We start from the raw sequence: 17,049 nt of genomic DNA on the forward strand, positions 1-17,049 counted from the left end.
TGTAGTCACTTAGTGAGTTTCTGGAGATCAAAAATCAGATTGGATCCCTCCTGGTTTGTGACTCTGTCTCTTAGTCCCAGTATCACACCACCTTACATAAATTTTCCCACCACAAAAGTTCTCTCCTTGGGAAAGACATCTGGGTCCCCAGTAACAAACGATCAAAAGATACAAATTAATTATGGAAGAACAATAAGGAAGTGCCCTACAGATATATAAGCTATGCACAAATTTCTACTTCAGTGGGCTTAGAAGGGCTCCTCATTATAGCTGTAATGATAAGCAAACTTCCTTGGGAGTAAGACTCACAGAATAAAATGGGGCTTACTTTTGAGTAGACCTGCTTAGGCATACCTTCTATATTCACACATTAAGATCCCCTAGCCCACATTTGTCCACACTTGGAGGCTCAACACCTTATACCAGAATTAAGGGATTGTGGAATATTGTACAGAGCATGTTGTCTAGGGAAATTTTTTTAAAAGCAAAATTTCTTGTCATTCACATTGATCCATGTTGCCTTTTCATCTTGTAGATTCCAGACAGATGCGGCCTTTCAAGTGCCTGGTTAACAAAAGAACTAGATATAATTAAGCTGTGATCACTAAAACGACCACAGAAGCCTCGACGTCGGAGTTCTAAATTGTCACTAATGACTGTTATGAAAATCATTTGCAGTCTCTTATTTTATGATGAGAAGTGGAAAGCCAGAACTTGGAGCACTGTGGTTTTTAATGACCCTCTTTTATTAGACTGGCTAACCTCACAACCAGGGTTTCGTTTTTCTCCCTTAAGTAATTAGATTTGGATAGTAATGCCTTTCCTTTTCAGTTTAGATGGACATAAGCATTTCTCATTTTAACCCCGTGGAAACTTGAAGAGCTTTGCAGTGCACTGTTAAAACAGCTTGTGGTGCACTGTGCCAGGATTTCTGGATGTATTATTGATCCCAGTTTCGCTATTTTGTAGACCTTCTCATTTACAGAGTAAAATGCAAATTAGACCATTGCAGTTATGAAGGGTTAGAAGATTATGGGACTTTGGGGGGGTTCCTATTCCTCTGGAAAAGGCTGAGCATTTTAATGGTGGTTTCATCTGCCTCCTCATGACATCTCATTTGTACGAGAATGCTGGTCATCTCTCCAACATGATAAGCAGAGGTCTGCAGAGAGCTGTAACCTGTAGCAGAATGGCTGATTTGTGTCTATCTGGAATGACAAATCTGTCCTCTCTTTATAGAGAATGGTCTTCTTTTTAATCCTATGTCCAAAAAGGTTTTCAATGTGTGGTTTATAACCTGGGCATATTAATATGCCCCAGTACCATTCCACCAGCAAAGACTGTTCCACACACGCATTTGAAGTATGTTACAGAGTCAGTACAAGGTAGTGCTTAAAGTTTTGGACTAGGATCTGGGAGACGTGAGTTCAACCCACTGCTCTGCAATGCAACAGAGCAGTTGATCCTGGGTTAGTCATTCTCACCGACTGACCTAATTCACAGGGATGTTGTGTGGATGAAATGGAAAAGGGAGAACTGCATGCACCAACCTGAGCTCCTCAGAGGAACAGAGGATTAAAATGTACTAGACTGATTATGTGCTTTTTTCTGAGGGTCTAGGAGCATATCTCATGCTGTGCAATAATGGCTGGATTATATTCAGTACCTCAATTAAATCCAATTTCCTTTCCTCACCGTCTTCCCCTGCCCAGCCCACCACTGTCCCATCCAGCATCAACACTGGAGGCATGATATTATGACACTATACATTGGCAATTTGGAAATTCTAGAATAATACACAATCTATGTTAAATGCAATGTGTTTTTTTTTAATTTCTGTAATCTGGAGGTTATGTTCTTCTGTATATTACTTACAGTTCCTCTGTAATGGCCCACTAAAGGTTAGAAGGATGGGAGAGATAATGGTGGACCAGGCAAAGGAAGACAATGAAGAGAGGACATTGGATGTATTGAGGACAAACCTGTGAGGCCAAAGTCATACATAGAGGAGGCTTCCCAGTGCATCTCTGAATGAGTCAATTCTCTAGCATCCTAATAATCGTCTGTTTGGGTCATTCTGCCGCATTGTCAGATCATTCAATCATTACCAACACAGACAAGAGGCAGAATTACCTGCCCTCTAAGGAAGAAATCCCAGATCCATGACTCCACAAAGAAACACAGATTCTTCTGATGGTTTGTATTTCTGAATCTTAAAAAATATACACCTTTATGGATGCAAGAATAATGTGTGCCTCCCATTCAAGTCAGGAAGCCTGATAATTTGGAAAACACTGACTTGTGGTCAAGGCGCTAGTGTGGTGTAGTGGCTAGAGTGCTGGGCTATAATCTGGAAAACCCGGGGTCAAACCCCCAGTCTGCCATGGAAGCTCACTGGGTAACCTTGGGCCACTCGCACCCTCTCAGCCACGCCTACCTGACAGGGGTGTCATGAGAATAAAATGGAGGGGAGGAGATAATGTGAGTTGCTTTGGTCCCTACTGGGGAGAAAGGCGGAGTATAAATAAATGCAATAAAAACAAATAAATAAGTTACTTCTTATCTGTTGTTGAAATTTGATTTTTTTTTATGGGGTGCAAGACTGTGTGATGATAGCAGAGAAGTAGCAAAACTATACACTCATTTCTTTTTGCATATCAATGGGCAGTGACACTTTAGCTCCAGTCCCTGGGCGTGATTTAGGGGTGTGCACTTCAAAAAAATTTATATTAATTTCTTTTCAGGGAAGGCATACTTTTCACTATCCCAAATTTCCATGGATGTAGTTACTGGTTCAGGATTTCATTTCAGGTACATTTTTTGGATCCCAGAATTTCAGGACCACTGTTTTTGGTGTATCCTCCTCCTGAGGCAGCAGGAGCAGGGGGTGGAAGAGGGAGAATAAGAAAGTGTACCCTGACAAACAGCTGTTTAGCAGTGCACATGCTGTTTAAATTGTAAGGGACTATTATTTTCTATAAGACCTGGGCCGTTTCCACATGGCTTACCTGAAGCCGGGCCATGACGCAACGTTGCAGATTGTGCCGGGGAAAACGCGAAATATCGTGTTTTCTCGCACGAGTTTTGTGTGACGTCGCGCAAAACTCACGCAAGAAAACGCGATATTTCACGTTTTCCCCGGCACGATCTGCAACGTTGCAGCATGGCCCGGCTTCAGGTAAACCGTGTGGAAACGGCCCTGGCCTCCAAATGATGGGTTTTATTTTGGCTTGGATATATTCTGAATGCGCATTCCTATCATAATTTGTTTTTAGTGGCAGGTGTGCAATGTGCAATGTTGCACTGACGTGCACTTCCTCTCTACAAGCTCAGGGTGCTTTTAATAATTCCCAGGGAGCCTCTATTTGCACTGTGGAGGGATCCCTGTGTACTGATAGGGTACACATTTATGTTTTCCCCAGTGAGGAAAGAAGCAGCTCCCCAGTTTCTGGATGAGAAACAAGCACAGGGAAAAGCCAGGGGGGGAAACTCCCCTTCCCCCTGCATTCCAGCATCTCAAACCAAATCAGGCCCGGGTATACCTGCCAGAATGGTACTCCAGAAAACATCCCTTGAGCCACCATTGGGAAACATACAGGCAGGCCCCACGGCTTTTGACCAACAAGTAGCAGCCTTGGGAAACTGCAAGGATATTCTGCTGCTCGTTCATGCATGTCTGGGGCAAGGGAGGGCAGGTCCAGTGCTGTGATAATTCCTGACTATGTGCTGGCCTGATTCCTCTGCTCAACATGAATACTGGCAAATGAGTATTTTAAAAAGCACTGCAAGCTTCTTGCGTTCTTTTCTCACCAGAATAACTAACCCGTAAATCCAAGACTTCCTATCCCTTGAGGAAGACGGGAACATAAAACAATGTAATAAAGTGCAATTAACAATCAAAGTGTATACATAGTATAACGCACTGCAATAAATAAGTCATAAGAGTGATTTAAAAAAAACAGACTCTTAGAACTGAAAAAGGAAAAATTAAAAGGAAAATGTCATGTTTGTGAAAAAAGAGTACCTTTTTGCTTTAAATCAATAAATGTGTACAGAGAAGCATTACGTGAATCTCTAATCTGCCAAAATGTATTGTCTTCTCTCTTCCCCACTTAGTCACAACCTTATATAGCTCTGTGGAACAATACTTCCTTTTAAACTAGAATTACCTGCATATTTTAGGTGTAAGGTGGTCATCTTACAAAATGAGCAGGGCTGTTATCCTTAAAAACTCTGCAGCTGGGTTAATATTTTGCTGGTGCAATTTCCTTCCTCTCATAATTACCAATACCGTTATGCTTTTAAAAACCTGTTCAGTCTATTGAGTACTCATGGCATCTTTCAGATGCCTTTGCAGCTTGGGAAATGTTTATCATGAAACATTTCTTCACTAAAAACAAAAAAGCCTACTCTTTTTATACACTTAACAACTGTTATACCAGCTGGGCTAAAAATTTTCTTCCCGCTAATCCTTATTCCAAAGCCTTTAGCAGGTTGCCTTGGGACTTGGTCTCTGCCTGGAAAGGGAACAGTGAAGGAAGGTTTACTTCCACTGACCTTTGTTCCGTGAAATCTTCTCAAACAGACGGCTCTGGCCGTCAGACCCAGGGCACTGAAGCTTGACCTGCATTTGAAAGGCGTCCCCCTGCTCATCCCTCCACCTTGAAAGCCCCCCGTTCATTCTTGCAACAAAGAGAGATTGATTTTTGCCTCTGAGTTTATATTTCCTTTATATATTGTGTTTCTCCTCCATGCCAGCAACTTAACCCACCTGCTCCTCAACTCTGTTCTAAGTCCTCGGATGCTGTCCAAGGTGCTGCTCTTGTTTGCTGGTTTGAGCCACTTGTCTGGTCTCAGTTTCCCTATATAACAATATGAAACTTTAAAAATGCTTTGCAGTGTTCTATAGGGCAAGTGCTGTGAGGAAGCTCAGTCACTGATCACAAGCAAAGCAAGCTGGTGGATTTGTAGTAAAGACAACTGACTGCTGTCAGCTTCAGCGGCCCTTAAAGTAGCTCCAATGTACTTACATAAATATGTGAACCAAAGTAAGTTGTGGATCACCAGGTAAAGTATTATTATTTCAGCTTCCTAAGAAAAGCCCTGCTTGTTCAAGCCAGTGGTTCATATAGTGAAGCAATCTGTTTCATACAGCAGTCAACCCGTTGCCCTGGAAGACTAACAAATAAGCCACAGAGCAAAAGGCATTTCCGTAATATTGCCTCCCAGACTGATATTTAGAAAATAGAAGTTCCCTCTAGCCATCACATTAGTAGCTACTGATGGACCTATCCTCCATGATTCTGTCTAATCCCCTTTTAAAGCCATCTATGCATGTAACTATGACAGACTCCCCTTCACTCCCTCACTATGAGGCAGATTTTCCCACCAAAATTTAAGTTTGTTTGCTTTGGCTGAGCAGCCCCAAGTAGTGTGTCTCTATTTATGATTTGAAAGTCTGTTTGTCCCACCCTAATAAGCAGTTATAGTTTTAGCTTTTTAGCCCAGCCCAGAAACTTGATGGAGGAAAAGCAGGAGCCCTCTTCCTTTGTGTTAGAAATGGTATTGGGGACTGTGTAACGTTCAAAAGGAAAGAACAACTTTATTGAATAGGCAGGGATGGAATAAGTATAGCCAGGGAATGAAAGTACTAAGGTAGAAGTTGTTGATAGTACAGATTATAATAGGCAAAATATTTTTCTTGAAGCTAGTTTCTTACGTTCTTGGTTCTTAATAGTGAGAAGTGTTTTACTTAATTCTTTAGTTACAGCAACAATGTTTCTTCACAGAGTTCCCTTTGACAATTCAGGTTTCCTGGAGTTAGTTTAAAACTGTTTTCCCTTCACAATAGACCCAGGATCTTCCTCTGAGCCAAATCTCCTTTAGAAACTGGACAGGAATTAATCTTCTTCTCCTAAGAAGATATAATCCTCTGCTTTTGGCTTGACACTAGTTTCAACCCTATCACTCTTGCCAACATACACTCCCAGTTCTCTCGTGGCGGTGTAAACAGGTTTCATCTTGTGCTGACTCTTATACTTGGAGTTCTTAACTAGAATTCTTCCTCAGGACAATGATGTTACAGTTAAGGCAAAAGATTCCTTTTCTTTCAATCCAGAGGGGAACCTGTCTGACCTTCCCTGTTAGACTTTCTCACACACTCCCCTGAAAACAAAATCCTGTCAACAACCAACTGTCAGCCTGAAGACTGGTTCTCACCTGGCCAATCAGAGAGGAGGAAGCAGCCTGTCAAACAAGCTCTCATTCCAAGCAATTGTTAACCCTTTCTCTTTCAATTCTCTGATTACTGCACTTAGAAAAACTTTAAAGTGCATTCCATCACAGTAATCATCACTACGTCCACTGCCAGCATATTTCATAATTTAATTACTAACTGAATGAAGAAGTACTTTCTTTTGGCTCCCCTAATTCTATTGCCCATGAACTTCATTAGGTGCTCCTGAATTCCCATATTCTATGAAAGGGCCAGCTGCTCATTGTTTTAAAACAAATTCTAAATTCTACATAGGTGCTACAAAGACTTAAATAATGCTACAACTAGAAAGCTCAAATTGTGCCTTCAACATTAAAGCAGATTTTTTTTAACTGAAAATTTCAGACTGCCCCCCTCCCTCACTAGACCTTCTATGTAGGTGTGGTTTTTTGCCAAAGAAGTAAAAAACTGTTTTTGTAAATTTTTTCCTCGTTTTCCATTAATACAAAGCAAAAGGAGAAGTGATATGCATCACAGCGGAGGAATAAGATTGTAGGAGAGAGAAAAAATCATGCAAGCTAGAGAGGCTCTAGCCATTACATAGAAAACTACACTTTCCTGGCTCCAACTCATGGGACCTATGATAATTAATCAGGCTTAAGACTCACATTTTTAGTGTACAAATGTCTTCAGGACCATAGAGATTTGAACAGATCGTGCCTAGGGGATAACAAAACACCTAAAACGACAAGGCTGTCAGATGGCAAAATCTTTGAAACTAATTGGCTGTCTTTTGAACAATTAATTAGTTGGTTCTTAACATGTCAGTGTAGATGACTGAGAATATTTGCAAACGAATTCTTTACAAATTCATTCACACAGATTAAAAATGCATTAGTCGTCGTAGATTTTCCGGGCTGTATGGCCGTGGTCTTGCCATTGTAGTTCCTGACGTTTTGCCAGCAGCTGTGACTGGCATCTTCAGAGGTGTAACACTTAGGAAGGTGGGTTTGGGCTGAGTCATCCTGTAAGATTTTCCCAGGGTGTGGAATGCTAATGGGGGGAAGCTTCACTGTATCTTGAGGAGGTTCTTTTGCATATGGATTGGTGGTTGATATGCTAATCTTATCTGTAGGGCTATTGTAAGATGTGGGGTACTTTGTTAGTCTGGTGTTTTTCAGGACTGGAAACCATGCCCTATTCATTCTTAAACTCTCTTCTTTCCTGTTGAAATTGTGCTTATGCTTATGAATTTCAATGGGCTCCCTGTGCAATCTGACAAAGTAGTTGGATGTGTTGTCCAGTATTTTAGTGTCCTGGAATAAGATACTGTGCCCTGTTTGAGTTAGGCTATGTTCAGCCTCTGCTGATTTTTCAGGCTGGCCAAGTCTGCAGTGTCTTTCATGTTCTTTTATTCTTGTCTGGATGCTACGCTGTGTGGTCCCGATGTAAACTTGTCCATAGCTGCAGGGTATGCAGTATACTCCTGCAGAGGTGACAGGGTCTCTCCAACCCAATTCTGATCACATGTAATGTTTAATTGAGCCCTAAGAGGCAGCTTCAAATAAGCTTCTATTTGGGCATGCAGAACTGCTACTTTACATAGGAATGAATGTGGAATCCCTTGCAGGGGTGGGATCCAGGTGTAATCACCTTTCTGGCAGTGGGAAGAGGTACTCCACAGCAGCCATTGTTAGGAAACCACACCAGTATTGCCAGGCTTTAGGCCTCATTTCTTCCAGTAACAGGTTGGGGAGGGGGCAGGGCCCCAAGGCTGTTTTGGCCTTTGAAGGACTTATGGGGCCAAGCGTAGCAGCAACCACCAGGTGACTTGGCACCATGTGACTTGCATAACTTATTCAGGCTCAGCTGCTTGCTACTTCTCAACAGCAGCCACCTCCTGAAAGCCGGTGTGATGTAGTGGTTAGAGTTTTGGACTAGGATCTGGGAGACCCACGTTTGAATCCCCACTCAGCTGTGGAAGCTCACAGGGTGACTTTGGGCTAGTCACATACACAGGGTTGTTGTGAGGATAAAATGGAAGAGAATGATGGAAATGCTTTGGGCCTCCATTGTGGAGAAAGGTGGGATATAATGAAGTAAATAAATAATAAATATAGCTGGGGGGCAAATAAAAGGTAGGTTGGCTGGTGAGTGGGAGGAAGACAAGGAAGCAGACAAAAGTGAGGATAGGGCTGCCAGGAAGAGGGGGAAAGGAAATACTGGGGGTACAGGGGAATGTAAAGCACCCTCCATAAGCCCTTCCATGTTCCCCACTGCACAACTTGGCCTGGCCTGGCTCAGCTGGCATCATTAGGATTCCCAGGTTCCTTCCAGCAGGACGGGACTCGGGACTTACCTTTCTTATTCTCCTTGCATGCACGCTCCCGGAGAGGTGCAATAACGTCACTTCCAGGAAGTGACATCATGCTGGCCATGGGCATACTCCTGCACTTTGCATAGGCTAATTTTGACCCATTTGGGGACAAAATTGACCCCAGTGAAGCATGGCAGCACAGTCATGGCCGGCACGATGACATCGCTTCCGGAAGTGAAGTAGTTCCGCCTAGATGGAAACACACCCGGTGCATGCTTCCCCTGTGTTGCCTGCCTGTGGTGGGCCATCTCTGGTGAGTTTGCCAGTGATCAGCGGACAATAGGCCAAACCCCCTGGAGATTGCCCTCCACTGGTGGGCTTCTGGGAAGTGTAGGCTTGGACAGAGGTTTCCCAGGGAGGAAAAGAGGGATAGCTGAAAACAGGGAGGGGAGGTAGATAAAGTTAGGTTGGCTGGTGGGTGGGAAGGGAAGCAGGAAAAGAGGAGAGGCTATGGGGGCTCCCAGGGAATGAAAGGAATAAATTGTGGGGGATGGAGAAATAAGCCCCCTCCCCACAAGTCCTTGCAGGTCCTCCACTTGTTCTTTTCACTATTTTTCTTTGCTTCTTTTCCAAAGAACATACTTGCATTTGTTCAGCTTCCCTAGTCTGACATTAGGACCAAGATGCCAAGAGAAAGGAAAAGACCTCCCCCTACTGGATAAGCATGGGAATTACTGCCATTCCTAGGGGCATGGATGGATTCGTTCCACTGAATGAAAAATTCATGACACTGCCGCAAGCCTCTTTTCAATTAAAACCCCGCTATATTACATCCATGCACAACAGATAGAAAGAGAAATGTTTGCGCTGGAAGGAGGGAAAGCCTAGCTACTGCTCTCTCCCCTGTCTTTTCCCCAGAATTTAGACAGAAGCTTGTATCAAAAGGTAGGGGAGCATGCTGCCTTAAACTATTTTGTTAAGAACTCAACAAGATAGTGGGAATTTGCTGATGTAGCAGCACGAAGTCTTGCTGCTGTATGACATGGTATTAAAACACTCTAAGAAGAGGCACTTTATTCACTAATTCCAGTGGGTGGCCATTTCGGTCTGTAGTAGGACAGCAAGATTTGGGTCCAGTAGTACCTCAAAGACCAAATAGGTTCTTTGTGAAATAATGAAGTTGAGCAGCCAAGGGGCAGACAGCATTTAATTGTATTTTTAAAAAAATAATAATAAAAAATAAAAATTATAAGAGGATTTGCAAAATGATGTAGTTGATCTGGGGAAACCATGTTGTTCCTACTTGATTACACCATCATTGAAATAAAGAAACCAGCCAATGGATGCCCAAGAAAACCACACAACGTTCTATCCTGCAATCAGCAGCAAGCAAGGGAATGTACTCTTTGGGAGTCAGACAACACTGTTTGATCTCCAGAAGAATATCAGAAATCTAGGAATGATATAGATAATGACATCTAAAATGATCAAAGGGCTGGAACATGCAATTGATGAGGAAAGACTGACTCTTTGGCCGGGAGATAAAAGAGAGTTTAGAAAGATAACACTGCAAACAGTGTGAGGAGTTCACACAAAGAGAAATGCATCTTTTCTGGGTCTCATAATGAGATACTCAATGGAAATTAATTGGCAGAAAGTTCAATGCGCAGAAGGAGGATCAATGCCCAGCCTGTGGAACTCACTGGTGCTAGAGCTACTAGAATTAGGCCATTTCCACACTACTCACCTTCAATTGGAATGCTGCGGAATGTTGCAAACAAAACCCAGAAGATAGCGTTTTCTCACGCGAGTTTTGCACGATGTTGCACAAAACTCATGCGAGAAAATGCTATTTTCCGTGGTTTTTTCACAACGTTCTGATTGAAGGTGAGTAGCGTGCAAATGGCCTTAGATGGCTTTTTAAGAAAGAATCAAACGAATGAATAAAAGGCTAAGTCAATCAGACGTCTATTAGCCAGAGAGAAACTTCCATGTTCAAAGGCAGTCTACTTTTGAGAAACAGATCCTGGGAACGGACAATAAGGGAAGACGTATGCTGCTCTCATCCCCTTGTGAGCTTCCAAAGATACACGACTGGCCATTGTTGGGGGATATTCTTCTTCTACATGGGCCTTCTCCTAATTCAGCAAGGCAGTTCTCATATCCTTATCTTCACAAATGCAAAGCAATGCCCTTTATTTGGTGAATGTGATAACAGAAGCATAGCCTTGGGAAAAGCTGGGAAGGCAGCATACAAATAAGCAACAAATAAACAGATTGTGCAGAAAGGCCCTTCAGATGCAATGGGAAGCTGTCTGATTAAGTCCCCCCTTACCCTCAGAGTTAAGGTAAATGATCTTAAATTAGAGGAATTAATTAAACCTGATCTCGGTTTGGAGAGGCAACCAATCTGGTTAGCATCATGCAATCTAAAATCACTCCTAATCAGGCAGTTAATTAACCATTACACTATAGACTGTGCAACACAAGTCGTCTTTGTTCACATGCACACTTTATCTTTCCCTCATCGATGGTAAGCAGGAAAAAACCCAAGGTTCCTTCTCAAATATCCAGACATTCTACAGGTTTTTTGGCCATGTTTAATGAAAATATGGGGTGGGAATGGAGTTGAGAAGAAATCTGGAATCAGAATTTTTCTGGAGTCACAGAACTGGATCATTTAAATTAATCTCCACCTGAAAATCTCCTTATACTTAAGAGCATCCCAAGCAGGTATCTTTCAGTCTCCACAGAACAGGGTTCAAAGGAACCACAAAGAAACCAGAGGTGCCATGTCTACATCATGTCTTCTCTGGACAACTCCTGACTTTCTTTTCAAAAACCCTAATCAGTTTTCTCTTGTTCTCTTTTGAAATGAACCTTCTCCATTTTCCAAGTTTTTAAAAGGATTGTGTGATGTTTCCTCAAAACTTAAAAAAAAAATCTTGATAGTTATTGCAATTTTAAAATGTTCTTTAAAGAGGTCTAGACACAGGAGCTGCCTTCTGATTTCCTCCCCCCCCCCACCTTCTCTCAGTTTTCCACCGCACAGATTTAGCACAGCAGTTAGACTGGGGCTGTGAATCAGCAAGTTCCCAATCAAAATCTTTCTTCTGCTCACTACAAACCAGGATCTTTCTGCTTCAGTCTCCTTCCCCATCCCTGACCTCTTACAATTTGCCATATAGGGATAACAATGACGATCTACCTTACAGGGATGTTGTGATAACAATCGTTGTATTTTAATCATCCTACCTTGTTGGCATGGGATATTATATAAGATTATCATCGTTTTCCTTCTGAAGGGCTTAAGTTTATCCAGAAATTGCATTCTGAAAATCCTCTTCCTGCCCAGTTGCATAGGAGTGGCAGTGGTCATTCGGCAGTGAGAGAAATTCACAGCACAATCCTAAGAAGAGTTACTCCAGTCTAAGCCCACTGATTTCTTAGGATTGCAGTGTTATGCTGTACATGTTGCATCTGACGAAGAGAGCTGTAGTTCTTGAAAGCTTATGCTACGATAAAGTTGGTTAGACTTAAAGGTGCTACTGGACTCTTTACTATTTTGCAACTAAGGACTAACATGGCTAACTCCTCTGGACCCATGTTCAGAGGCACGCACTTTCAAAATTCCTGCTCTCTCTTTTTTTAACAGCTGAATCCTGGCATTCAAAGCAGACTCCAAATGCCCCATATTTGCTCTTCCATTCATCCACACTACCAACTGTTGCTTCAAACATTGTAACATTCATATGCCAGCCCATTCAGAGCAAGAGTTCCTCAAATACCTGGATTTTGTTGGCTTTTTTCCTCCCCAGCCTTCCATTCATGCCCCTAAATAATGTTTCTCCCTTTTATCTACATCAAAGTGCTGCAAATGCATTCAGAATCAAACCATCCCCGGACTACTCCTGCTAAGCCCACAGAGGAAAAACAGAGTATCTATAAAATAGAATAAAATTTTGCATGCTGCCTGTACTGCCTTCTTAAGCAGTGTCCTTTCGTGCCCCTGTGCAAAGACAGTGCCCCCTACTGGCTACTCTCCTTCCTCCCCCTACCAGGGCCGGTCATATCACGTGGGAAAATGCAGCAGTTCAACTCAAGCAGGAAATGTTGAATCATCATAAGTAATGTATCTGCTGCCTGAAATGGGCTGTTTCACCCTTTCTTATGGCAGGGCTTGCTCTGATAGCTGCCTGGTGCTGGCATTACCAACTTCGGGAAGAGAATCATTTGGCATTTCAGCCTCAAGGGCAAAAATACTGTGGGCTTTCTCTAGGTTTCCCCCACAAGCATAAAACCTGTGTTCACACGCATGATGCACCCCTAGGATGCCCACATTCCCCACCCGAATTTGATTATGTGCTTGTCCCTTGAACCAGCCGTAAAAAGGAGCAAAGAGGACCTGTTTCCTGGAGCTCAGAGCACCCTTGTTTCCTCGGCAGGAGAGCTTCATGGAGCTGGAGATGCTGATGGAACCGCCATGTTTGCTCAGCCTGCCAGTGTGCTGTGGAGTGGCAGGCAGCGGGTTCATGAAGAGGATGCGTGCGATCAGGCCATACAGGACAGTGGCCAAGCCGAGGGGGATGACGTAGAAGATGGTGAAGTCCAAGAAGTAGATCGGCATGTAGAGGTTTCTGGAGACACGGTAGCCACAGATGACTTGCACACCATCGGCAAAAATAACTTGCGAGGTGTCCACAAGGAAGAACCACATGAGGCAATAGAGAGAAGTGAAGAACCACACGCAGGCGATGATGCGCTTGGCTCGGGCCACGGTACACAGCAGCTGTGCTTTGATGGAGTGGCAGATAGCAATGTAGCGCTCCACTGTGAAGGCGGTGATGGAGCATGCTGAGATGTTGATACCCAGATACTGCAGGTAGGTGATGCACAGGCATCCTGCATAGCCATACACCCAAGAGGCCACCACTTCCGAGATGTTAGGCAGTCCCGCTGCCAGCAGCACAATCAGATCGGCCACAGCCAGGCTGACCAGGTAGCAGTTGGTGGGGGTCACCATGTGCTTGGTGCGAAGAACCACCAGCACTACCATGACGTTGCCTGCAATGCCCACGCCGCAGATCAGCAGCACCAGCAGGATGGTGACCACCTGCATCTCCAGGGGCAAACGGGGCATGCTGCCCAGCAAAGTCTGGTTGGTGCTCACATTGCCCACCGGAGTCCCAAAGAAGTCCCAAGACTGGTTCTCCATTGCTGGATCCTCAGGTCTGCTTTCTTGATCCAGAGGATGAATGCAGCTGGCTGGGCTTTCCTACCCAATAGGATGTTCAACAGGTAGCCTCCTGGGTCACAAAAAGAGGAAAAAATATTGGGTAGGATCAGTACTAGTGTGGTCTGGAAGCAAAGAGGGCTGGGTGGAAGCTTACATTCAAATCGCCACTTGGCTACAAATGCATTGAATGACTTTAGGCTCAGCCTCAACTCTCTCCCCCAAACATACATATGGGCACGACAACACTGAGCTACTTTGCAGGATTGCGGTGAAGATTATTGAGATTGGTTCCTCATAACAATCAGCCCCGGAGCGCATGCAGGGCACATTTCGCCTCCCCCAAAGCAGCTTGCCCGTGTCCCGCCCCACCTAGAACGAGAGGGCATCCAAGAACGTTTGAGCCGCAACATCCTCTTGCGGCAACAGGCTCGGCAGGCTCCTCTCGAGGAGTGACGCCTCGCACAGCCCCCCCCCCCGCCCCATATGTCATTCGGACTCTGCCCTCTTTCAACCTCTCGGCCCCGTTCTGCTTCAGCGTAAAAAGCCGCCTCTCGGGGCCAGTCTTCTTTCCTCCTTCGGGCATTGAACTGTATCAGGCTCTTCGCCACCTCACCTTTCGATCTCGAGCGCCTTCCTCGTTCCGCGCGGCCGTGGCTCGGGCCACCCCGGACGCCGGCGGCTGCCTCCTGGCACGAGTTTTCCCAGGCGCTGCGCTCCTGCCTTCTTTCTCCCGCGGAAGCGCACGCCACAGCCCGCCCGCTGTCCTCGAAAGCGCCGCCGGACCGTTTGCGGACGGCGCGCCAAGAGGCTGCGGGGCCACCTGTCGCCCTTGGAGCCGCGGCGGACTGAGGCGCACGTGGGCGCCCCGGGCCCCACACGCCGACGCCGCGCGCCCTGCCGCCCGCGCGAACTTCCCGGGGGAGGCAGGCGAGCCCCCCCCCCGGGACGGCCGGAGACTTCCACCCTCGCCAGAGCCTCCCTCCCGAAAGCCTCCCGGTGCCCCCCAACTCCCTCCAAGAGAAGAGACGAAGGAAGAACTTTACCATGGCCGGGGAGCGGCGGGGCGAGGCAGCCGGCTCCGCGCCGGAGAGCGAGCTCTGTCGCGGGGCTTCTCGCCCGCCCGCCCGCCGGCTTCCTTCGGGTCTTGACGGCCACCTGGCCCTGCCGCAGTCTGCTCAGCCCCGCACGGCAGGCTCCGCATGGGTGGGCAGCACCCGGGCCAGCAGCGGGGTCCTAGCGCCCCGCCGCGACCGGGAGGGGGCCCTACGGTGCTGGGCGCAGCTTCCGAGGAAGAGCCGCCCCTCGGCTGGGTCCAGCGCTTCCTCCTGGCCCTTCCCACGCGGCACCCGACGGGAGTTTGATACCCGCAGGACGGGTGTTCCCCTCCCATAGCTCTAGCCCCAAACCAAGCGTCACCTGTTGATTTCTGCCTGTCGTGAGGCAGGGGGCAGGTTCTGCCTCGGGGTACAGGGCGATTTGTGGCCATAGCTTGCTCAGAAGGGGGAGAAACAATCATTGGACTTCAGCGCGCACCCCCCCCTCACCCCAGCAGTTCTTTCCCCCCTTTCTTGCCCTCCGTGGTTTAATTTGATTTTGCTGGGTGGTTTGGAACATAAACCCGTATAGTCCATATAGGGATGATCAGGATTTCTTTCTTTCTTTGTGTCATTTATAGCCCACCTTTCTCACTGAGACTCAAGGCGGATTACACAGTATAAGATTAGTATAATCAGTATCACGTACATTTCTATATAGTATCAAGGACATTTCATAAACAATAACATAGGGAAAATAGATCCAAGTTTAAAAGTATTAGCAAGTATTAGCAAGAATCCAATACAGAGTAGAAAAAATTCTGAAGCAGAACATAATCAGTTCTAGGACTAACGTTAGGTAACATGGAGCACTGGTAGTACATAGGAATTTAAAGCAGCAGATAATATGTAAGGCAATATAGTGATGAAGAGGTATGCTGGACCAAAGCAATGAAGAACTTTGTATGTAATAATTAATACCTTTAACTGAGCACGGTAACTGATGGGTAGCCAATGGAGCAACCATAGGATGGGAGTGATGTTCATGCTTCTACTCGCTCCTGATAACAATAGAGCTGCAGCATTTTGCACTAACTGGAGCCTCCTAGCTAACTTAAATGGGATGCCAATGTATAGAGCATTACAATAGTCAAGCCTCGATGTTACCATAGCATGGATCCAAGTGGCCAGGTCAGCCTTGTCAAGATAAGAAGCCATCTTCCAGGCTAGAGTGAGGTTGTAGTGAGCATTTTTTGCTGCTGCATTAACTTGTTTTTCTAGTAATAACGCTGGATCCAGTATAACCCCTAGGCTTTTAACTGAGTCTGCAAGGGTCACACAAACTCCATCAAAAATGGGGAGTACAATGTCCTTCAAGATCTCTGCTTTCCCAGTGATGGCAAAACTGACAAGCTATTTAAACAGAAGACCAACGAGAGAATCCAAAAAGAAATGGGGGAATTATTTTACTCACAAAGGAGAAAATGCATACAATGTTTTTAGTTTCCAGGGAAGCCTCTGATCAAGTTCTCCTTTCTTCTTGAAATTGAGCATTGCTCCTGGTCAGGTTTCGTTATGAATTTCTCCTGTCCTAATACACGAAATCTGGTAATTTCAGGGTGTTTTACACTGGATTCCAAAGATCCCTTGTTTGCATCCCTTCTCCCCCCACCCCAAAAGATTAGGAATAAGAAGCAAGTGATTTGCAACCTCTGAAGCAGCCAGGTAACTGCTGGTCTTAATCACTGTGCTGTTGAAAGATCTGCATGGGCTAGTTATCTGTCTGTTTCTGGACCCAATTGAAAGTGCTGGTTTAAAGTCCTCAATGGCTCGGGGACCAGGTGCTTGAAGGACCACCTCTGCCCATACTGCCCTGCCCACCAGATAAGAGCCTCCACACAAGTCCTGCTCTCTATGTTCACACCTATAGTGGTGGGGTGGGTGGTGATGACCAGAGACAGGTTTTTCAGCTGTGGCACCTTGAAATGCCCTTCCCTTTGAGGGTCACCTGGCATCTACTCTACTCTACTCCCTTTTAGGTACCAGGCCAAAACGTCTCTTTCCCCCCAGGCTTGTAATGAAGGTGTTATCTTTTAATATCTCTTTTATAATCTGCTTTTATCCCAGGAACAGTTTTACAAGACACATTTTAAACTACTCGTTGTTTTGTGGCGCTTTATCCTCCAGTTGTGTTTTTAATGGTTAAGAACTTTGGTTGTGTTTTAAATTTTGATTATGTTTGATTTTG

The 17,049-nt window shown here is 45.2% G+C and overlaps 1 protein-coding gene across 1 annotated transcript in view; it reads right to left on the minus strand.

Moving 5' to 3' along the window:
- LOC129331237 (thyrotropin-releasing hormone receptor-like) overlaps positions 1-13,746 on the minus strand; it is a 35,133-nt gene extending 21,387 nt beyond the window's left edge. The window contains exon 1 of the mRNA XM_054981665.1: positions 12,937-13,746. Coding sequence (XP_054837640.1) covers positions 12,937-13,746 — 810 coding nt within the window. The remainder of the gene's footprint in view (positions 1-12,936) is intronic.
- Positions 13,747-17,049: the final 3,303 nt, after the last annotated feature.

This window comes from Eublepharis macularius, chromosome 5 (genome assembly GCF_028583425.1).
Source record: "Eublepharis macularius isolate TG4126 chromosome 5, MPM_Emac_v1.0, whole genome shotgun sequence".
In the NCBI taxonomy this organism is placed as follows: Eukaryota; Metazoa; Chordata; class Lepidosauria; order Squamata; family Eublepharidae; genus Eublepharis; species Eublepharis macularius.